Below are 25,324 nucleotides of genomic sequence, written 5' to 3' on the forward strand. Positions count from 1 at the left end.
TACCTCGAAGAAGAAATTTTTATAGAATAACTTGAAGGTTTTTCTATCGAAGACAAAGAAGGCAAAGTGTACCTTCTAAAGAAGGCATTGTATGGCTTAAATCAAGCTCCTTGATCTTGGTAAAGTAGAACTGATGCTCATCTTCTGAGCTTCGGCTTCCAAAATGTTTCAGTGAGTGTACACTCTATATTAGAAAAGAAGATTCTGATTTAACCATTGTTCTTTCATATGTATATGACTTACTAGTCATAGGTTGGAATATGGACTTGATCAAGTTGTTCAAGAATCAAATGATGGAAGTTTTTGAGATGACAGACCTTGGTATAATATTCTATTTTCTTGGGACAGAAATTCAGTAAAAAGGACACGAGATGTTCATATGCCAGCAGAATTAAGCTTAAGAAATTCCCATAGTGTTCAAAATGGAAGAATGCAAGTCTACAACAACTCATATGAATCAAAAGGAGAAGTTTTGCAAAGAAGATGGAGCTGAAAAAGTTGATGAAGGAATTTATAGGATCCTAATAGGTTTGCTGATGTACTTGACTGCAACAAGAACAAATTTTCTTTCTATTGTGAGTTTACTTTCAAGATATATGCATTGCAGCTATTTGTGTGATTAAATATGTTAAAGGTACTGCAATGTTGGAATAATGTTCAAAAAAGCACCAGACTTTAAGTTTCTTTGATATTCTGATAGAGATAGGGCTTGGGCTGGTAGATCAGATGATATGAGAAACACTTCAGGTTACTATTTTTAGCTTTCGTTCTGCAATGTTCTGTTGATGTAAAAAGAAGCACTGTATTGTGTCTCAATCTACATACGAGGCACAGTACATTGCAGTTGCATCAGTTTTGAACAAGCCCTTTGGATTCAAGAGCTACTAACAGATTTGTACATGGAGCAAAAAGAGTATTGAAATCTTTGTTAAATAATCAAGCTGAAATTTAAATTGAAAATAATCCCGTTTAAGGGAGCTGCAAAAGAATAGAGACATACACATAGTGCACTGCAAAATAGATTTTCATTTGATATTTTAACTAAGGCCTTACCTAGAGTTTCTCATGAGTCAAGGAGAAGTGTTACAAGTGGTGCCCAAAAGTTGCAGATTAGTTCTACCTTCTATTGTATCAATATACAACTTATAAAAGTAGGGTTGAGTTTGGATAAATAAGGTTGTAGTGTTGGGCGGAATCTGATTAGTTAGTTGTAGTGCAGGCAAAATGAGCCCATATTTTGGTGAATCGCCAAACCCGCCCATATTTTAATGGGTTGGGTGAGTGATTTTTCACATAGGTAATATATGGGCTGATATTCATATTTGGCCCATAAAAGGGTAAAATATGGGCAAATATGAATTAGCCAAATGAGTTAAGCTTCTAATTTTACTCACTCAATATTTTATTTATTTTATTTTATATTGGATAATCAATATTAGTGCAAAATAAGCAAATCATGTATTAGTTTTGACATTGCTTAAAGTACATTAAGCATATTTTAGTCCTAAAATGCAAATATTTATTCACTTTAAAATTAAAAATATTTTCATCTTTTTATTACATAAATTTATTTTATATTGAAAAGTTATGAGATTTTTATTTATTTTTATGATACAATAAAACTAAATGAAGCATGTTCAACATTTTTCATCTAAAAAAAGAATAAAACATCTTATCAATATTGAATTCTTATGTAAAGTACTATTTATTCATGAAAATATGGGTAAAATATGGTAAACTAGTATTTTACCAAACCTGTTTATTAGCCATATCAAATATGGGCGGGTTGAATTATTATCTATTTTCAACCCGCCCACATTTGATCCAATCCAGTCATTTTCCACCACTAGTTTGTTGCTATATTTTAGACATTAGTTATTTGAGATAATATTATCTTATTTTACCCCTTTTCTTTAGTTTTTCAAGTTATGAATTCATGTATTTATATTGCAGTCATTATTTCAATAAAGTAATACAGCTTAACCTTGTTATCTTTCTCTTTTCTATCTTTGTCAATATTTGTTAATCCCCTACAAAATGTGTTTCAAGAAAAGAGATGAGCTATGTTTGCTTTGATTGTTTTAGTCATGCAGAAGTTCTGCAGATACAACAGAATTTAGCAGCAACCAGTAGTTGCCAGGGAAGGCCAAAGCCCTCTTAAAAATGGATGAATTACATATCTGTAATCTCAGGTTCACATCTTTGTTTCATTAGAGGAAAGCAATAGAGATTCTTATGATATGAAGGATAAAGGAAACCCCTTGAAGTAAAGAAGCAGAAACCTAAACTCTGAGCTCTGCCGGCAAAGATGAGGAAGAAGATGGTCAAGCGGACTCTGTAACTTTCCTAAATGGAGACTTAAAGCCATTAATGTGGATCCTAAGTCTACATCTCTGTTTTTGTCTTTATTTTTCTAGTTATTTCAATAAGACCACTTCATTTTGTATCTTTTTCTCAACAAAGGGCTTGTTTGACACCTTTAAACCCCCAAAATAATAGCAAACTGGAGGATGGAGAAAGCATACACAGACAGCTCCAAAGAGAGTATATAAAATAATCAAGTTTACCAATGCAATATATTGAGCACAATTTCTTTGAAGTCAACATTGAAATTTGTAGGATGAGCTACATATATAGGTTCAACCAACAAACAAAAATAAATAGTATTAATAATAATTGAGTGTGGCTATGGACCACCTAAAACCAATAAGCAAAGGCATGGCAGTTCCAGATCCGTTCACATTTCTTCGAATTTGAATCTAACGTTGGGTGATTTTCGATGAAATTGTTTCATCTCATCCATCATCTGTGTACCCCGATGAAACTGCCCACTACTCCAAATGAAAATTTCCTCAAGTCCTGGTGCAGATGCCAATATAAACTTCACGAATTCTATTTCCATCTCAAAACCAATAAAATAACGCATTTCCACACTTTTAAGCAGCTTCATAGCATTACAAGAGATTGCTTTGGTTCGTAAGAATTGTATAACGGGTTCCATTATAATTCCTACTGCTTCCTGCAAAAGAGTTGGTAACAGTTTGACGAATTCAAATGAAGAAACCATATCAATAAGTTTTATGAGAAAGTAGGAGGGTGCTTACACATTCAATTGCAAGTTCTTGTAATTTAGGGCAGCTTGTAATCAAGTAAACTGCACTTGAAACCTCCTCAACATTTCCGAAAGACATGTCTGATAAACATAGAGATTTGACATTGTTTAGAGCAGCAGGGGGATTCTCTGGTATACCTCCCATGGTCAAGTACTAGAAGCAAGTTAAAAAATTGGTTAAAGATACATCATATGGTTATGATAAGTAACAACTATCATAAGTAACACTATCACAAATGTACATTACCTCTAATGATGAACCACCTAGTTCAAGTGCCTCCAGGGAAGGCACGAAATGGAAGAACTTTGTAAGATTAGATGAAAAACTTGACGTATCCATAAAAATCCGATTGAGACATACAACAACGGTTCTAAGCATAGGGACATTCTTTAAGCAAATGGACTTCGATGTTCCAAGAAAGTCGAAGCATTTGAGAGTAGGGGCATCAATTTCAAGAATGTCAAATGCGGTGCACCTAGTTAACATCAAACTTTCAAGCAATGGACATTTGGTTATCAGATTCCTGAATATTGATGGATCAAAGATGACATGTTGAAGATTAACACTAATAAGGTTTGAAAACCCTTTAAAATTAGGTGGAGGTTGGAAGAAGCACATTTCAAGTCTAAGATGTCTTAGTTGTTTAAATGTGAAAAGATGAGAAGGTAAATGATATTCACTGCCTGTGAATATTTGAAGGGTGAGTTCCTGGACATTTTTCTTTGACAAGAAGAGCATCCAATTATCAATATCACGATCGCATATCAAATCAGGACGTTCGAGAGCAAACTTTAGTATTGGTCCTTGATGCAGTCTTAGGACTTGGTAAATGATTTTCATGGCTTCTTGGTTTTCATTGAAATATGTGTAAAACTCACTACGAAAATCAAGTTCTGCACGTGTTACCCATTTGTACGTCCAATCTTTTGACAAGATACTAGTCTTCACTGCATCTTTCAAAGGCAAACCCCCAAGAATTTTATCCAGGACATTACAGGGCAAATTGCTAAGTGTAGTACTCGTCATAGTTATATACACATGATTGTAGACAACTCGAGAAAAGAGATCTGAAATAAGGGAAATATTCAAATTCTCATAAATACACATTTCAATAATGCATACATAGTCTTATATAACTACTAGTTCAACATTTTCAATCTCATAGAAATTTATCATTTTTCAAAGATCGAAGAAAAAAATAAAGATGAATAAAGAGAATATGAGGAAAATGTTGATTGGATACAACAATGGTAGAAGCATGAATTTAAAAGGATATTTCACCAAAATACACCGTACAATTTTTTGGCAAGGGGGGAATAAGGAAGCTAATACTGGTTATAGAAAAAAAATCTTGTAAAAATTTGTTCTTGATATTAGAGAAATTGGCTCATGATCTATCTTTAGTAAGTCAGACCAATTACTATATGAATTATGCATAAATCGTAATTAAGCAGTAATAGGCTCTAAAAAGTCTTTGGGAGTTCCGCCCCTATGACTTTTGTTTAATGGGAAGTGTGCTGCTTGTGTTGAGTGGACAAGGCATACGTCTCGGGTTTGGGTTTACAACAAACAAAACCTACCATTTAAGTTAAGAAGAAAATGCATCAATATTAGTTATTTATTGAATTGTGAGATTTTTTCTACTTTGGATATTTTTGTTACACATACGAAAAGAGAGTTACATAAGCAAAGTTGAGTTCAGAGGATACCTGTAGTAGAGCATCCTCTACTTCTCCGTCTCTCTGTTTCAGTTTTCTCTAGATGCTCGGTGTTTCATTCTTCTCTATTATCAAACTTTAGAATTTGAAATCAATGATTTAATGTTATACATTCTGAAATAATAAATGATTAATGAAGGGTTGAAGTAAAAATCACTTGCCCAAAAGTATACTTTCAATAAGTCTCATGGAAATCATAAACCAAGTTCTTGGAATTCATAAATAGAGGGATGAGGAAAGAAATAACAATTTTTGGATATAAGAATCTGTCAAGTTCAGTTACTTCACGTGATTGCGAGTCAATTCATGTGACCGTAAAGTGAATAATAAGACAGCTCATTTTAACTTGTGTGACTACACCACGCTCTTCACATTTCAATGCCTAGTATGCTTATACCTGCACAATCCATGCACGCTTAACGTGAATGCAATACACAACAAATATAACTTACGCAATCATGGAAGAAAATCCCATGACTGCGATGAACAATTCACCAGACATCAGAAACAATAAAAACAATAACACACTAAGGCAGAAAATTCTCTGAATGGATCATAGGGATTCATTTGGGATCCCGTGCAAACAAACAAAATATACTACCCCACTAGATTCAATGTTCCATAATTAATGGAACAATCAAAATAGAGATTCGAGGTTTCCTTGACTCAAGACCCGTTAAACCCACAACTAACTAACTTTCATAACAAAGATTAAAATATCCTCAAAACCCTCAGAAATTCAACCAAGGCCTTACCTAGGCATAAATTTACCTCCTGGATCCAACGAAATTGATAAAAGACCAATTCGAGTGTTCGAACTCTGATGTTGACAAAATTCAAACCTTGGTTTAAATTCGTTCAATAACTCAACTCATGGATGTGAGTCGACATAAAGACCTAGGAACTAGAAAAGAAAACTCCCCTAGAGAAAATTCTTCATTCTAGAGCCAACTAGCATGAAAAAATTTCATTCATAGAATTGTACGCTAGATGTTAACTAAATCCTATGTATGAACTCCAAAACTTCCAAAGCTCCAAAATACTGAAAAATGTCAACTTTTTTATCCTATGACAAACTCACCTCATAAACTAATAAAAATGGACTCGGGGTAACTACAAGGAGGGGTAGAACAATAATATTTTCTAAAATTTTAAAAAATGACCATTAGGGTTATTACATATACACCAATGAACACCATGTTCTCCTTGAACATAAAATAAAGGAAAGTAACTAAAGCTTTGAACAATTATGGATATTTGACACACATATCAAACTCCATTTTTAGAGTATCCTCCTCGAGCAGGTGCTGCTTCAATTTAACTTTCATAGAAGAAATTTCCTTAGTCCTTATCTTTCAAACATACCTATCAACAATAGATATAGGCTCCTCCTGAATGTTAAGTCTGGATCTAAAATCGCCAAATCAAGTGAAATCACACGGGACCCATCTGGTACATACTTACAAAGCATAGAGACATGAAACAAGATAAACAACAAACAAGCTATGTGGAAAGGTCAGTTGATTGGGCAAGTCTCCTATCCACTCTAATATCTCAAACAGGCCAATGAACTTAGGATTAAGCTTCCCCTTCTTTCCAAGCCTCACCACACCCTTCAAAAGTGATAACTTAAGCCATACATGATCACTATCTATATACTCTTACGCTCAAACTCTCCTATTAGCATAAATCTTTTACCTACTCTAGGTTGTCAAAAGCTACTTTGAATTAGACAAACCTGATCCATAGCATCTGTAAGATAATTAGTATCCAAGGAGCCATTTGGATGCTAGAATTATAGTTATTCATGTCAACAGACTTTGCTTAGGGTAGATACTGATCCTAATGGTCACCAACGTCAATCACGCTTTCTTGAAGCATGTGCTTTGTTACTTGAATCAGCTGCTTGGACTGTACACGTGTCTGAAGGTGAAAAAATTTACTCATATCAAACAGAGTACCCTTCTCATGTTGTATCTCCCTCCAAAAGTATGTGAAAGAGAGAACCTCAATCGAAAATAGTAGAAATAGGTACCCCATGTAAATAAACTATGTGATTAAGGTAGACTTGAGCCAATTCATCGACTCTATACTTCATTTGGACAAAAATAATGTGTGAATCTATAGTCAATCTGTCAACAATCACACAAATGGAGTCATAATCACCCATGGTGGTAAACAAGCCCACCACGGAATCTAGATTGATACTCTCCCACTTCCATGTAGAAATGATCCTCTAAAACATACCACCAAGTCACTAATTCTAATTCTTGACCTGTTGGCAGGTGAAACACTTGGCCAAAAACTCAACTACGCCCTTCTTCATACCACACCACCAATAATGTTGACTCAAGACATTGTACATTTTTGATTCTCCAACATTAATGTAATTAAATCACCCACCTTAGGCACACAAATATTTCCTCATATTCTCAATGCACCCTCATAGTCAAGTATTGGTTCATTATCTTCCCATGTCATCTACTTGCCTCAAATGATACACTTCTTTTCATTCTCAAATTCCTTCTCTCTAATTTTCTCAATAATAAGACCATCTCCAGCTTAGCTCTATTTTACTCTCCATTTTCTATATTTGTAGAGTAAAATAAAGAATGTCCTCTCCAACCCCACCTCCAAATCTCCCTCAATTCTTTATTTATAGAGAGGTGAATAGTATATATCCAAATTTGGAGAACTACTATTCACACTCTCTATTTCACTTTTTTATTATTTTATTATTATTTATATTACTTTCTAATTAATATATTATTTTACATATAATTTAATTAATTAAATATCTAATATTTACAATTCTTTTATAAATATAATATAATATTTTAAATTTTTTTTGGTAAGTGTAATCTTTATTTACCAGATAATCAATATGTAAAAAATGTTTTGGACTTCTATATATGGACATAGTCCCAAATCTCAGATTCCATTCTACTATCCTTATCACTCGACTACTAATCTATGGATAATGATTGAATCTACTAATGAAAACAGCCAGCTTCGGTTGCATATTACTTTTACAATGTATTTCTTTAATAATGTTCCTGGTGATTAGCTCAGTAGTTCTTTCTCTCTTTTGAATATTCTGTAATTCCTCTCTTGCCATACATAGTATATTGCTGCTAAAAGAGTCATTCTATATACTTCATCTTGCATTGCTTTTCCTGTAGCATGTGCAATAGCCCAGTCCAATTCTTCATTCAACCCTGCAGTGCTTCTGTTAATATAGCCATGGTAGGAGTTTACTCCATATCCTAGCAGCCAAAACACATGAAAAGAAAAGATGGTGTGTTTCTAGCTCTTGCTTACACAATGAACATCCTTTATCTGTTTGTATCCCTCACTTTCCAACCTATCCTTGGTATATAGTTTCCTATGATTGGTCAGGTACAGTATGAATGTCCATTTTTGATCCCTTTGTTATTACATGTCAATCTTTTCCAAGGCACCTTTGTGATCTCTCCCCTTAGCTTCTTATACGTATCATTTATGGTGAACTCTTCTACATCCATAATCTATGTAAGTCGCATTCCAGCCTCAGATATCCAATGGCTTTTTGCATAATCTTCCTCACCATCCAAGAAGCTTGTTGCCCAGTTACTTCCCATGGTCACCTACCTTTAATATAGAACATATGGAACCAAACAATCCATAACTTATCCTTCTTTTTTGCAAGATTCCATAGATGTTAAGTATGGATGATTTGTTCCATAGATACACATCAGTTACATTGAGTCCACCAGCAACCTTAGGCCAACATATTGTGTCCCATGCAATGAGTGCTTTTCTTTTGCTTTATGCATCTCGTTTCCATAAAAATCCCTTACACATTGATTCAACTGTTTGTAAAATTTCCCGAAGAATGAGAAATATTTGTGTCCAAAAGGCATATATAGAAGCTAGGACACTTTTTATCAACTGGAGCCTCCTTGCATATGATAGAAACTTGACTGTCCATGTGTTGATCTTTCCCACCATCTTGTCTAATAATGGTTGACATTGGCTGAGAGATAAATTCTTTGAACTAAGTGGAACACCAAGATACTTGAAAGGAAGAGTTCCTTTAGTGAAACCTGTATACATTAATATCCTTTGCTGGATGGGTTCTGGAACTCCACCAAAGTATACAAAACTTTTGGCTAGGAGTCCTGATACTTTGGAGAATTGCTGGAAGCATTCAAACAACAGTGCAGTTGATGGTATGTCTCCTCTGCAAAATAACAAGAGATCTCTGCAAAGCTTAGTTGGAATATTTGTTGTTTTTTACATCTCGGATGGAACTTGAACTCACTCCTATTTTTCAGTGATTTCAATAGTCTTGTAAGATAATCCATAGCCAACACAAACAGGTAAGGAGAAAAAGGATCCCCTTGCCTCACCTCTCTCCTTGCATGAAATGGAACACTGGGGCTTCCATTAATCAAAATTGAGTAAGTGACTGTCCGAACACATTTCATAATCCAAATGATAAACTGTTTAGGTATCTGCGTACTAACCAACACTTCCTCAAGAAAATACATTTCAATGAGTCATTGGCCTTTTGCATGTCAATTTTGAACATACTCCTAGGTGAGATCCCTTTTCTCCCATACCCCTTTATCAACTCATGACTTAAAATAACATTGTCTGTTAACATTCTACCTGGTACAAATGCAGCTTGGTTTGGGTCCACTAGAAAATCCATAACTCCTTGGGGTCTATGTGTGAGCATTTCTGATATGATTTTATATAGAGTGGTGCAGCAGGAAATAAGTCTATATTCTTAAATGGAGCTAGGACTGTACTTTAGGAATGAGAGTAACTGAAGTCCTTGTTAATAGGAGCATACATCTGATTAGTCCTAAAAAAAATTGAAGTACAACAGTAGTTACCTCATCCCCTATAATAGGCCAGGCTTGTTTGAAAAAATAAGAATTGAACCCATCTCCACCTGGAGCCTTAGTATCCTCAATATTTTAAGTGCAAGCGTAACATCCTCTTTTGTAGAAGGTTGAATCAATTTCAATTGTTGATCTCTTGATAATACAGGTTCATCTTTTAAAACTGTAGGCTGGGTGGCTGGCATAGTAGGAGCTGTTTGTCCTAAAAGATTCTGGTAGGACTTCACTGCCTGTTTGGTTACCTCTTCTGGATCTCTGATGATTTTACCATCTTCCTTTGTAAGCATAGTTATTTGGTTCTGAGCCTTCCTGTTCTTCATACTAGCAAAGAACTATGATGTGTTTTCATCCCCTAGCTTAAGCCACTGCATTTTGGATTTCTGCTTATAGATTTCCTCTTCTTTCATGCTCCATTTATTTAACTGTCTTCAACTCCTTTTCTTAATATAACATACTAAAATAAATAAATAAACAAATAAAAATATATATAATACTTTAATTTCAAATTAATTGTATTTTTTTCTAATTTTCATCAATAGTAAAATTTTATTTTATTATTAATTTTCATTAAAAGAATACACAAAATTAAAATGACAAGATGAAAATTTTAATTAAAATACAATACATGATATGATAGTTTAAATAAAAGAAAACAATACAGTACATAACATAATAATTTGAATGCAAGATAACAATACAATATGATAAATAACATAATAATCTAAATACAAGATAAGATATGATACATAACATAATAATTAATTGATCGAAACAATAATTTAGTAATTCCACTTCTACATCTAGCCATATTCGAAAAAAAGTTAGGATATGATTCCAAAAATTGGTGCGATTGTGGTTGTGACTGTCGATTTCTTTTTTCAAATATTCGTTGTTGTTCTCGTTGCAGGTAATCACGAACATTTGGATCACTAATAGTTTTTAAATTGTTTATTACAATTTTAGTTTTGTTTCGAAATTCCTTGGCTTTGATATATCTATCTAGCCTTTCGACATGCTTATTTTGGTTTGCCTGGCACCGACAATGATATTAATGTTTTAGAGTCATCACATTTTGTTTTCGAATCTTGCTAGCGGTATTGGTTTCCTGCTCATTATTTTTTTCAATAAAAAGAATACAATATGATTTATTACTTAGCTGATGGTATATATCCTAAATGGTCTACAATTGTTCAAACTATTCGTGATCCTCATTTTCAAAAGAAGAAATATTTCACGATGACACAAGAATCATTCCAAAAAAATGTTTAACGTGCATTTGGAGTTTTGCAATCACGTTTTGCAGTTATTGCAGGACTGTCACGTTTATGGACAAAAGATTTGATAATGATATAATAACTACATGTATTATAATTTATAATGCTCAATGTTCTAATTCAGGATGAACGTGATCTCAATGCACCAATTCAAGATGTCGTAGAGGCTTCAACTCCTACTATAGAAACTGTGGTAGATGAAAATCTCTTATTAGAACAATTTTTTAGCTAGACATAAAAAAATTAAGGTCAGAAATGCTCATTTTGAACTCTATAATGCATTAATAGGGCATTTATGTGAGCAACATAATGATTTTGAAAATCGAGTGTTTATGCAATTATATGTCACTTTATTTGAATTTGTCTCCTAACATATGTATTATATTATATTTTCTTGCAATTTATGTAATTTTAAAACTTAGAATAAAATATGATTTTATATCACATTAAAAATTAAATAAAGTAATCATTTGGAAATAAAATAAAGGATCTATATTATGAAATAAAGAAAATAAGAATGAAATAGAAATAATAATATAATATTGAGGAGAGAGAAAAAGATTCTTTTTAGAGAGTGAAATAGAGAATTGGGTTGGTGTAACACCCCGTAGCCAAAATAGACCAAAAATTATTTTTTTCAGAAAAATCTGCAGGTGCAACTAACGTGACCATTGACAAACCGTAGCCTGACCCAAGGTCCGTCTTGCACAACCGTCGATGGGATCAGAAAGTACCAAAAAAAATCAGCCAGAAAAAATTGGCTAAGTCTTGATCGACAGACGGACCTACGGTCCGTAGTCCGTGATTGTCGATCGAGACCCCCATTCACCCAATCTCTGACAAGAGCTACGGATGACCAGCACTGTCCGTATGTGGACCTACGGTTCGTAGGTCTGAACGTAGGCGGGAATTAGCAGACAGTTAAGGGGAAAATGTGGTTGAGTCAACTTCAAATGGTCATAACTCTTAGCACAAAATGAATTAGTTATCTCATGACCAACCCACAGATAGATAATTGACTTAACTTTCCATATCCACCGACCTTGATAAAATTGGACCACTGAGTAAAAGGTTATGACCATTTTAGTAAAGTCCTGTCGAACAGGCCCAACCGACAGACCAACTGACGGGGCGTCGGTCAATTGACGGACTGTCAGTCCTGGCCATCGATTGGTCCGACACCAACTTTCCCAGGGGTCTTTTGTACCTTTTCCACTCCATTTAAACCTTAAGATACGTCATTTTGATCCTAAATAACCAGATTTTAGTCAATTTAATCCTAGAAACATAACTAAAACATATATAAGTCAAATCACTAAAACAAAACTTAGAAAACTAGAAGCAAGAGAGGAGAAAAAGCTCAAGAACTCTAGTTCAAGAACGCAACAATCTCCAACAGTCCCTGCCCCGAAACTTAGGTATTTTTTCGTGGATTTCATCACCAGGTATGTGGGATTTTACTAGTGGATTCCTTTCACCCATTGGGTCCCTAGTTTTCAGTCAGATTCTTTATTCTCTTGTCATGATTAAGCCTAGGGTTTCTAGAACTTTGACAGAACTTCATGAATTTATTAAATATATGTTCCAAATCAGGTTATCATGTGATTACTCAGATTATCACATGAATTTCAAAACCCTAGCTTTGTATTTCTTTAGTTCTTGAATTACACATGCTAGGTCAGATATTTGAAACACTTCAGATTTACACGCTTCAGTATAAATGCATAATTACCAGATTAACTGTTGCATTCTCAATTTGCATGTTCAGTTTTGAGTTATCCAGTATTTACAAAAAATTCAGACATAATCAGTTAACTATATAAATCCATGGGAGTAGCATAATACCGAGTTGGACTAGGGTTCAGCGTACCCAATTAGTCCCAGAACTACTAGACAAGTAGGTTGTAAGTCCCCTCTGTGGGCAATTAGTTTAGTGATTACACCAACATTCCTTTATACCTTTGGCAGGGTATATTGGGTCCTCCCGATGGGGCGTATACATCAGACTCCAGATTTAGCTCATGTGGTTTTATTATCGGTTATTAGTAGCACCCACGGTTCAGTCAGACTCTTTGCATTGACCATTTATCAGTATATTCAGTATTCAGTTTCAGCTTGTTATAAATTGGTCATTACATCCAGTTAGCTCAGAAATCAGCATATCATGTTCAGATTATTATACTTGCTTTTGTACTTGTTCAGTTATGTTTTATTTCAGCTTTACTCTATCCTACATGATTAGTACCTTTCCAGTATTGATGCATACGTACGTTGCATCTTCTCGTGATGTAGGTTCAGGTTTTCAGCATCCAGATCACGCATAGATCGATTTCCGATCTTCAGTTCAACAGATTCAGTGGTGAGTCCTCATTCTTTGAGGACGATATTCATGAGTTTCTTTTCATTATGTAGTCCTTTTAGTTTTATTTTTTGCTAGATTTAGTTGGGGCTTGTCCCAATATCTGTAGTCCAGTTTAGAGGCTTATTTCAGACATAGTTAGATTCAGCTTATTATTAAGTTAATATTTCCTTTGTATTAAACTCATTATTTTCAAATATCTCAATTATAAAATATAGGTATTTCCCATCTTTTCAGATTTAATTATGATTTATCTTCCGCATCGGTTTATTATCTTTAGTATGCTCATGATCGTGCTAGCAGGGTTAGTTTGGGATCACTTGTGGTTACGTTCCGTGTCCGCGTCTCGGGGGTAGCTCGGGGCGTGACAGTTGGAGTTGGTTGTCTGAAAAAATAGAGAACTCTATATTTATAGAGTAAAATAGAGGATTGGGTTGGATATACCCTAACTCTTTTACTCTTATTTGGGAGATTCTCTAAGTGGTAATCATCAGTATGATATATGGGATGATACACCATCTCGCTCACTCTGAGGGGGGGGGGGTAAGAGGGCAAGGTAGGAGGGGGTAGGGTAGGAAGGGGGTAGGGGAGATAGGGGTAGGGGTAGATACGGAGGGGGTAGGCGGAACTATCTTATACCTTACAAAAGTAAAATACATCATCTACTAAGTGGATACACTAAGCTATTGCAATAAGGAATCACTTGAAAAGTATGACCCTAACACAAATTTTAAGGAATTTTTTAATTTGGAAGATCGTAGGGATTTGATGTAATTAACTCTTATTTGATTTATTTATAATTTCCGAATAACCCTAACACCTGGATTGTTATATAAAAGGAAAAATAACAATTTTTGGTCTTGGGTTACAATGTTATTCCAATTTTGATCCTCCAAATATTCAGATAAGTACATTTATCTTTTCTAATCTACAATCTATGTGTATATTTTATCGCTAAAGATAATGGAAGTTGAGTCCTTAACAAAAATATCAAAAGATTGAAAACAGACCAAAAAGAACGGTTGAACTATTGAAAATAGAAGAACAATATCCTCGTTTTTGTTTTTGGTTCAACAATACCCTTGAAATTTTTGTTATTATTATTGAGATAAGATTTGGACCAACTCAATTATATAGAAAATGTATTATGAATCGATGAGTTTAACAACTCACAATTTTAGGATCTCTTGCTTTTTTTGGGATAACTATAGTGGTTGAGCCAACATGACACACCTTGACTAATTCCATCTGCCTTCCACCAGCAAAAAAATTCAAGCTATTTCAGTCCACCAAAAGTCTTATCTAGATGGAAAGACAACAAATATTTTTATCTTAGTGCACCTCATTGACCACTGCAAAAAAAATTTGGTTCCTAAGTTGTTGCATTATTTTACTATCGGATCTCAAAGAGTTCCGCCATTATAATCTATGAAGGATAATAGTACTAAAACCTAGTAGGTATCATGTAAGCTAAATCATAGCACTTCCATGTTTTCTCTTGGTGTTCATATAATAGGATCTTCCTATTGATATTCTTCAAATATGAAATCAACATTAGGTGATGCTCTGCTGAATTATTCTATTGCATCGATCATTTGCTTACTCGATATAGATAATGGAACCTCAGACATAACACTTTTGATATATATATATATATATATATATATATATATATATATATATATATATATATATATATAAAAAGGTGTAATGTTTCAATTATAGAACTACGAGCATTTATGGAGGCTACTAAAGATGAGACATAGAGATATGCAAATGGAGGTAAATAGGGATGGAAGTTACACCACCTTGATGTGAAATGATCTTTCTTGAATGTCTACTTCAAAGAAGAAATTTTTGTAGAACAACTTGAAGGTTTTTCTATCAAAGACAAAGAAGGCAAAGTGTACCTTCTAAAGAAGGCATTGTATAGCTTAAAAAAAGATCTTGGATCTTGGTATAGTAGAACTGATGCCTATCTTCTGATCTTCGGCTTCCAAAAAGTTTCAGTGAGTCTACACTCTATATTAGAAAAGACTATTATGATTTAACCAATGTTTCTTTATATCTAGATGACTTGCTAGTTATTGGTTGGAATTTGGACTTAATCAACTTGTTCATGAATGAAATGATGGAAATTTTTGATATGATGTGCCTTGGTATAATATTTTATTTTCTTGGGACGCAAATTTATTTAAAAGGACATGAAATCTTCATATGCCAGCAAAAATAAGCGTAAGAAATTCCGATAGAGTTCAAAATGGAAGAATGTAAGTCTATAACAACTCATATGAATCAAAAGGGGAAGTTTTGCAAAGAAGATGGAGCCGAAAAGGTTGATGAAGGAATTTATAGGAGCCTAATAGGTTTGCTATGTACTTGACTTTAACAAGACCATTATTTCTTTATGTTGTGAGTTTACTTTTAAGATATATGTATTGAAACTATATGTGTGATTAGATATGTTGAAGGTACTGCCAATTTTTTCAAATACCTATTGCAGTCTATATGCATTGCAGCCTAATAGAAGTCCTGTTTGCTTTGCTCGTGAACTGCCTGAATAATTGATAGAGATTCAATAGGTATGACAAAGACAATATCTGTAAATTCACCCATAAGTTCTGAAATCCAGAAAAATAATCCTCAACAAAAAGACCTCCTTGAGAGTAATTAGCTTTCTTGGTTGTAAACCTTTTATAAGTAATTCCACATTGCCTTAAATTTCTTGTACGACCAGAGATTAAGAACAATAAGAGGGTCAATTAAACCCTAGAATCCATGTCATCACTCGAACATATTTAATCATTCATTTACCTAGCTTTGTTGCATCAGTAGGAGCAGGATCACTTCCATCTATATGATCCCATAGTTCTTTGCCGGTGACAAACAATTGAAACTAAAACTCCCAAGAAGAATATTGTTTCCCGTGAAACAAACACTAAAGGATTCAAAGTGATGTGAATTAATGCTTTTGAATAGCTACGAAAACTACAAAGACTCAAGAAAGCAACTAGAATGACCAGGAAAAAAATTCCCAGGTGCTAGGACTAATTGTCGATGAACAGTCAACCAAAAATCATGATTTTTGAAAAACATTTTCATAAGGAAGCACAAATGACTCTATGAAACAAGATAGTGAAGAGAAGTCTCTAATACCCTGTCAAGTTTTTGTCGAATGCCTATCAAAGTGAGAGAGTCTTTCCATTATATAGAGAAAATAAAGATTACACATCCCTAAAGTTCCATCATTCCTATCCATAAATATGAAGTATTTTATCTCTACAAATTTGTTATTGAATCCCTCTTGCTATTCCTCCAAATCAACTATACTATCACAATATTTATTCCTTCGATTCTACAACAAATAGATATGATCATGTTAATTTATATCACTATATAATTATATTAATATATAAAATCATTTTGTTGTCCATCATGCTAACATCAAAAACATACTGATAATACTTGGTTTATTGATATGGATGCTCGAATCATATGAGTGGCATAAGGTCTTTATTTAGAGACCTTGATGAGTCCCAAAAGAGTGAGGTTTGATGTGGTGATGACAAAAAGTATGATTTGAAGGCAAAGGAACCATATCCATCAAGACAATGCAGGGTAAAGTAAAACTCCTTTGTGATGTGCAACTAGTTCCTGGTTGGCACATAATTTGTTGAGTGTTGGACAATTGGTACCTAGTGGTTACTCTATTTTCTTTAAAAATAACTCATGAGTAGTGGGTGATTTTTAGTCTGGTCAGACTATAGAAGTTGTGCCTATGACCCAAAATAACATGTTTCCACTTAATGTTTCAAGTGTGGAAAATAACGCCTTAATTGCTAAAGGTGTTAATGAAACTTAACTATTGCATCTTCGCTATGGCCATTTGAACATTAATGGGATGAAATCATTGACTAGGAAGAATATGGTTGTTGGGTTACCCGAAATTGGTTATCTTGATTTATGTGAAGATTGTATATTCGGGAAACAATGTGGAAAATCGTTTCCTGTAGGAAAATCATGGAGAGTTTCCCCTTGTGAGCTTATACATACCAACCTCTGTGGACCAATGAAGAATGATTAACTTGGTGGGAGTCAGTATTTTCTTATATTTATTGATGATTATAGCCATATGAGTTGGGCTTATTTTCTGAATAAAATTTAGAGGCATTTGAGAATTTCAAGATATTCAAGGCACTCATGGAGAAGCAAACAGACTGCAACATTAAGGCTTTTCACACAGACCGTGGTGGTGAATTTTATATCTAATAATTCTACTTTATTTTGTGAAGAGAATGAATTCTTAGGGATCTGACAATACCGTACACGCCACAACAAAATGGAGTCGCCGAACGGAAGAATCGTACGGTGGTTGATATGGGTAGAAGCTTACTTAATGCAAGAGGACCTCTTGTTTATTTTTGGGGAGAAGAAGTGGCAGGAGTTGTGTACCTCTTAAATATCTCCCCCAAAAAATTCGTTTTGAATCTAATTACATCTGAAGCATGGACGGGATAGAACCACGAGTGAACCACTTGAAAGTCTTTAATTAATTTACATTCTAAGCTACATGAAAAATCAGAGAAGTGCATTTTCATTGGTTATAGTTCTCAATCCAAAGCATATATACTAGATAATACTTCTAGTGGCAAAGTAATTATCAACAGGAATGTTGTATTTAATGAAGAAGCATCCTGAGAGTTGAACGGTAAGGAAAAAGATTCAGTCATCCACAATCCAGTTCACGCAGAAGTAGAGCATACAAAGATACTTGAAACAACAAGTTTTGATCTTTTCTCAACTGGTAGAATCAGTACTGCTCATGGAAGTAGCAACAATTCTACTCCATCAAACTCATACTCCACCTTCGGCGTCATCCAGTAAGACACCACCAACAAATTTTCGGTCACTGCAAGATTTTTATGCATCTTGTAGCTTTGCCTTGTTAGCTTCTGAACCATATGTTATGAAGAAGCTGGAAAGCAACCATAGTGGCAGGATGCGATGATTGAAGAGATTCAAGCAATAGAAAAAAATCAATCTTGTGAGCCAATTGATTTGCCAGAAGGGGTGAATTTTATCGGGCTAAAATGGATTTCTAAAACAAAGTACAATTTGATGGAAGTGTCAAAAGTCATAAAGCTCCACTTATTGCAAAGGGATACTTTCAACAACAAGGGATCGAGTTTGATGAGAAGTTCTCACCAGTATCTCGCTTTGAAACGGTTAGAACTACATAGCCTTGGCTGCTTAACTTGGTTGGCCTATGTACCAATTTGATGTTAAGTCTGCTTTCCTAAATTGCAACTTACAAGAAGAAGTTTATGTTTGCCAACCTGAAGGGTTCATTTCTAGTGAAGGGAAGAGAAAATTATAGAGATTGAAGAAGGCGTTGTACAGTTAAAGCAAGCACCATGGGCATGGTATAGCAAAATTGACTCCTTTTTTTCCGAGAGCAACAGTTCAGAAAAGTGGCAATGAACCTACACTTTATTTGAAGAAGCGAGGTAATAGTGATTTTCTGGTTGTTTGTCTATATATCGATGATATTATATATATTGGCTCTTGTGAATCTATTGTTTCTGAATTAAAGAGTTGCATGATGAGTAAATTTGAGATGTCCGACTTGGGTATGTTGCATTCTTTTCTTGGACTTGAGGTGAGACAATGTTCAGATGGAATATTTATTTCACAAAGGAAATATGCTACAAATCTTTTAAATAGGCTCAACATGATGAATTGTAATCCATCTCCCACGCCCATGAATATGAATTAGAAGTTGGTACTCGATGATGGTACAGGTGTAGTAAATGCTTCTTATTATAGAAGTTAGGTTGGTGGTCCAAACTACTTATTGCCCACAAGGGCTGATATAACATTCTTTTTCAGTTTGATTTTGAGGTTTATGAGTAGTCCTTCAAAGCAATAGCTAGGTGAAGCCAAGATGATCTTGCGATATGTTGCTGGCACAACAAGTCAGAGAATTTGCTACTCAAAAGTATTAGGTTTCAGATTAATTGGCTTTATTGATAATGATTGGGAAGGTACCTTGGATGATCGCAGGAGCACATCTGGGAATGTTTTCAGTCTTGACTCTTGAGCAGCCTCATGGAGTTCATAGAAACAAGATACAATAGCTTTGTCATCTTCAGAAGAAAAATACATGGCCGCAACTTTAGCATGTTGTCAAGCTGTTTGGGTAAGGGAATTTTTAGCAGATCTTCAACAAGAGAAGATTGGTCCAACGGAAATATTGTGTGACAACAAGGTGAATATTTCTATGACAAAAAAAGCTATTTTTCACAGTAGAACAAAGCACATTAACACTCCCTATCAGTTTATTTGCGATTTCGTGGATGGTGGAATAATCTCACTGGAAATTTGTGGTACAAATAAACAGACTGTTGATGTTCTTAGTAAGTTGCTACCCCGCAACAAGCATGACTTCTTCAAACGGCAAACGGGAGTTTGTGATTTTGAAGAAAGGGGGAGTGTTGACTAATTCTTCAAAATAGTTAGTTTGCAGAAATCAGTTTGTGGGTCTATTTTCTAGGATTAATGGGTTTATGTTTCACTTAGTAAATGAAATTATCTTCTTATTATAGTGGACCATGTTTACCACTTTTTTAATGGTTTCCATTATTTGTGTGTTGCGTTCTTTTAACTTTAATAGTTAATTGTAGGCCTATAAAAGGTCAATAGGAGTTTTGGTTTTTAAGTAAAAAAGTTCCGCAGTAAAAGAAACCTTCTGTCTCTCAAACTCTTTCATTTATTTTTGCCTTTTCATCCAATGGTATTATCATAGATTGACTTGCCTATTTAGTGTAAATTATATCACATATAATATGGATCATAGATTTAGTGCCTTTGAGATAAGACTTAATTGATTTTTAACATACATTTATATATTGGTATTCAGTAAACGTAAATACACAACTTCAACCATTCATTTTCTCCTCTAGAATTCCATATTCAAAAGATGCATAATGAATATAAAGAATATAGTCATAATCAATGGTCCTCGTCAATGTTAGACAATATTAGTTTTCTTAAACCATTCATTTTCTCCTCTAGAATCTGCACTCTCTATTTCTTAAGTCAACCTAGCCTAAACTTGAGACAAAAACAATACTAAGATCAACTTCTTGACATTGATTTTTTGGTAACAAATGTAAAAATTTGTCACAATCCGAGTCTACACCCTAGACATGATTAGCATTCAAGAACCATTGTTGTTCACCAAGCGAACCCTCATCCTGGCTGACTACAAGCAGAAGACTAACTTAAGCATGCAAAAGATTAAAAATAAATAAAAATCGATCTTTCAAATATAAAGTCTTAACTTTAAAGAAAACTCCAAATAATTATATATTCAACTCGCATAAAATAGGCAACTTAAGTCTTTAAAACAGTTAATAAAATAAATAAATAATACAGACTTCTCAACTATATTGACTTTCTATCAAGCCTTTAACTGACAAAGATGGAAGTCGAGACAAGACCCGTCACATCCTAAAACTGACAAAATTTGAAAGGTAAATAAAATCCTCTAGAAGCAAGGAGGCTCACCATAGCCAACTCGAACTCTCGTATGTATCAACTAAGCTCCTGATGAAGATCCTGGACACCTGTGTCTGCATCATGATAAGGTACTGGCCAAATGGCTTAGTACGTGGAATGTACGAGCATGTAAGGGGATTCTAAAATATAAGATAAGCCTGAACTTGATAAAAATGGACATACTTATCTCTTTTCAAAATTACTCAACTCAAGGAGTACTCGAAATTACTCAACTTACTCTACTCAGAAGTACTCAAGGATAAGATATTCAACTTAAAAATTACATACTCAACTCAAAAATACGATACTCAACTTCAAAGAAATGATACTCAGCTCAATGAAAGATTATTCAACTCAATATACCAACTTAAGATACTCAACTTGAAATACTCAACTCCTGATACTTAACTGAACTCATTTCGATGTAAAGCAGCTTAAAACAAGTGCAATATAAAGAAAAGTTGTTTAAAAGCTTGATATCAAATCTGAGTATATAACAAGGATACAACATAACTCTGAAATGTATATGAAAATACAATTAACTGATGCATATAAAAATACAATAACTTCTGTGGGAGTTTATCTAACTGACAACAATCACATAAGAGCTATAGCGATGATACAACGATTTACCTCACACTGCCAGCGCATCCTATACCCGGAAAAAGTATAGCACCTCAACTACTAATGGATCCACTAGTCTATGTAAAGAATGGTTCATTTAAAAAGTACGAGTCTTCTCTACTCATGATGGCCACATGGTTTATGGGGTTTTTGAGTTGTATGGAACTTTTCCCATATCAGTACTCAATACTGCTCCCAAAATATAGTAGCTCTTATATTTTAAAAACATACTTCTTTTGTGACATGTAATTTCAAATTAGTGCTCAAAAACATTGCTCAAATGCTATCTTGGAAATCTTAGTTCCCCTGCTTGTTTCATTTAGAAAGCAATTACTCTTCTAAAAACTAGCTCGAAGGCTGTTTGAAAATCTCAGCATCCATCTTTATTTAAATTTATAAAACATTTGAGTACTTCCTTGGGAATACTTAGTTTCCATATACTTATTTGAAGAGAAGACTTCACTTTACTCGACAATAAACTCAAACTCAAGTCTTAAAGATTTATGAAATTTGAAATGAATTTCTTCTTCTCATCTTTACCTTTACTCAATTGAGTGCTCAAGTCTTTAAAACAAGTTATAAACAATATGTAAAAAGACTTCTTAAAAGAGTGTTCATGCGAAATTATTGACATGAATGAGTCAATTCATGTTTTTCAATAACCATGCATAGAACTCAATACTTGGAACTCATAAACTGCAGAACTGAAGGAGTCAATGTTACTACTCATCTCAAGAATGCTCGACTCAGAGGGTTCATGCGGAATTGTAGCATGAACAACTCAACTCAAATACTCAAAGTTACTTTTTCATTTAAATATTGTTGGACTTAGGTTCGTGCGTAATTATAAGCACGAACTAATAACCTAAGACTTCATGGGTAGAATGTAATAGTCCCATGACTATGAAGATAAACTCAAAAGGGATTAGGAACTATATACTCAAGACTTAAAACTTGGAGATACTACTCCTCTAAATGATACTCAATTTATGGAGTTCATGCGCTAGTTATGGGCATGAACAACTCGAATCAAGGTCTACAAAACTACATGGAACTCATGTATACAACTCTTCTCATTGGCTTACTTCCTCAAATCTTAGCTTAAATCAATAATTGATCTCAGAGGATTCACAATTGAACTCAAATGTTTTCTTGAACTCTACTCTTTAATTCTTTCTTGATTCTGCATTATAAATTCAAGAGTTTGTTTCATGACATGGACAATATCATGATGAACAGGTAGACTCATGGATACATTATATTCACTCTCATATTTATTTTCTCTAGTCTTGAAACAGACTATTAAAAATTGTAGAAGACTCCTCAAAAAGACTCAAAGAAATTTTCTCAAAATAATCGGAAGGACTATCAAAGTAATATGATTATAATAAATACGAACTATAATGAGTAATATTATCACAAATGTACATCACCTCTAATGATGAACCTCCTAGTTCAAGTTCTCCGGGAAGGCATGAAATGGAAGAACTTTGTAAGAATAGAACATAAAGTTAACATATCCATCAAAATCCTATTTAGACATACAACAAAGTTTCTAAGCACAGGGACATTCTTGAAGCTAATAGACTTCAACGTTCCAAGAAAGTCGAAGCATTTAAGATTATGGGCATCGATTTCAAGAACATCAAATGTGGTGCACCTAGTCAACATAAAACTTTCAAGGAATGGGAATTTGGTTACGAGATTCCTAATATTGTTGGATCAAAAATGAAATGTCGAATATTAATACTAATAAGCTATGCAAACCATTTGAAATTAGGTGGAGGGTGGAAGTAGCATATCTGAAGTTCCAGATGTCGTAGTTGGTAAAATGTTAAAAGATAAGAAAGTAAATGATATTTGTTCCCTGTGAATATTTGAAGGGTGCATTCCTGGACATTTTTCTTTGACAAGAAGAGCATCAAATTATCAATATCACGTTCACATGTAAAATTAGGACGTTGGAGAGCAAACTTATGTTTTGGTCCTTGATGTAGTCGTAGGACTTCGTAAAATGAATTTCTTGGCTTCTTGGTTGTCATTGAAATATGTGAAAAAATCACAACAAAAATCAAGTATTGCACGCGTTACCTATTTGTACCTCCATTCTTTTGACAACATACTAGTTTTTGCTGTATCTTTCGAAAGGCAAGCTCCCAAGAATTTTATCCAGGACATTACAGGGAAAATTGCTAATTGTAGAACTCTTCATGTTTAAATACACATGATTGTACACAAGTCGAAAAAATCAGATATGAATTAATGAGAATATCAAAATTCTCATAAATACACATTTCAACAATGTATGCATAGTCTTATGTAACTACTAGTTTTAAATTTGCACTCACATAGAATTTTATTTTTTCAATATCGGAGGGAACAAATAAAGATGAATGAGAGAGTACCAGAAAAATGTTTATTGGAGACAACAGTGGTGAAAACCTGAATTTAAAAGGATACTTTACCTAAATACCGTACATTTTTTTGGCAAGGTTGAACAAGCAAGCTACTTTCATTTACAGAAACAATTTTCGTAAAAAGCTATTCTTGCAATCGGCAAAACCTATACTAGAGCAATTAGCTCATGCTCTATCTTTGTAATGTCAGACATCTATTTCCATTTCAAAAAAATGATTTTATTGAAACTAGCTTTTGAACACGTGTTTTGCACGTGTGTTCCATTTGAATTTTTATAGATACGTTAGAATGACTAAAATGCTATGAAAACATATATGTACACAATAGGTAGTGAAAAATATAATACAAAAATAATAAATAAATCTTTAATACTCTAACCAAAAAACACCAAATGAAGGGCATATTTTGATGTTTCAAATTAATTCTTTTTAAGCAACCTACTATAACTTTTGAACTTTGGTTAATAGTTAGAAAACTTTCAATAAAGTCACAAATGGTTAATTTGATCTCAAATAAGTATTTAGACTTACGACAATAAAGTATTCATAGAAAGCTCAATGAAGAAGTCTAATAGAGAGAGGAAAAAAAACACAAAATGTAGAGAAGGAGAAAAATACAAGGTATACATGCTTCATAAGACTTTGACCAATAATAATATAAATGGAAAAATAAATACAATAATTAGTACATAATATTCTGAGTTCTTATCTACTCTTTCTCCAATATCCTATCTAAATTCAAGAGTCTTCTTCATCTACTTAAACTATAGAATAAAATTGATAAAGTTATTAGAGGGTTTTGGAATGAAAAGGTTGAATTTATATAGTAAGAAATGAAGGAATACCAAAAGATATCTTAAAGTGTTAGAATAAATATTTAGAGGTTATAAATATGAAAAGATGAGAGTTATGAATATCAAGAATATAAAAATCGAATAGGTAATTAGATATGAGTTACGAATAGGAATATTTAAAGCAAATAATGCGTGTCTCTCCAATTTGCAGGTTTTCACCCTTTTAAATTATAAAATTTCTTTATTTATCATAAAAATAATACTTTATCAACATAAATTATATTATTTATAAGATGAGTTACGGAAAAAGTTATGAGCGGAAGAAAAGTTGACTAATCATGTAGTGATTTGTTTTTTTTTAAAAAAATAATTATTATCATTATTATTATTATTAGCTACTAAACATGTCCACGCTTCGCGCGGTTTGAAAAAAAAATAATTAGATTCATGATCTTTAAAAATAATATTTTGATTTCAATCTTCAAATAAATTAGAGACTAATTTTAACACTTTTTAATAGTCTTATAGTATACACTTTATGAAATACAAATAAAATAAATGTTTATGACATGT

General features: G+C 33.5%; 1 protein-coding gene across 1 annotated transcript; it reads right to left on the reverse strand.

Moving 5' to 3' along the window:
* Positions 1-2,737: 2,737 nt before the first annotated feature.
* Positions 2,738-4,139, reverse strand: LOC104648728 (F-box/FBD/LRR-repeat protein At1g13570-like). Its single transcript, XM_010326552.3, has 3 exons — positions 3,360-4,139; positions 3,105-3,266; positions 2,738-3,019 (listed from the first exon to the last, which is right to left on the reverse strand). The coding sequence occupies exons 1-3, from the start codon at positions 4,137-4,139 to the stop codon at positions 2,738-2,740; spliced, it is 1,224 nt and encodes a 407-aa protein (XP_010324854.1).
* Positions 4,140-25,324: the final 21,185 nt, after the last annotated feature.

Source organism: Solanum lycopersicum, chromosome 8 (genome assembly GCF_036512215.1).
Source record: "Solanum lycopersicum chromosome 8, SLM_r2.1".
Taxonomy (NCBI): domain Eukaryota; kingdom Viridiplantae; phylum Streptophyta; class Magnoliopsida; order Solanales; family Solanaceae; genus Solanum; species Solanum lycopersicum.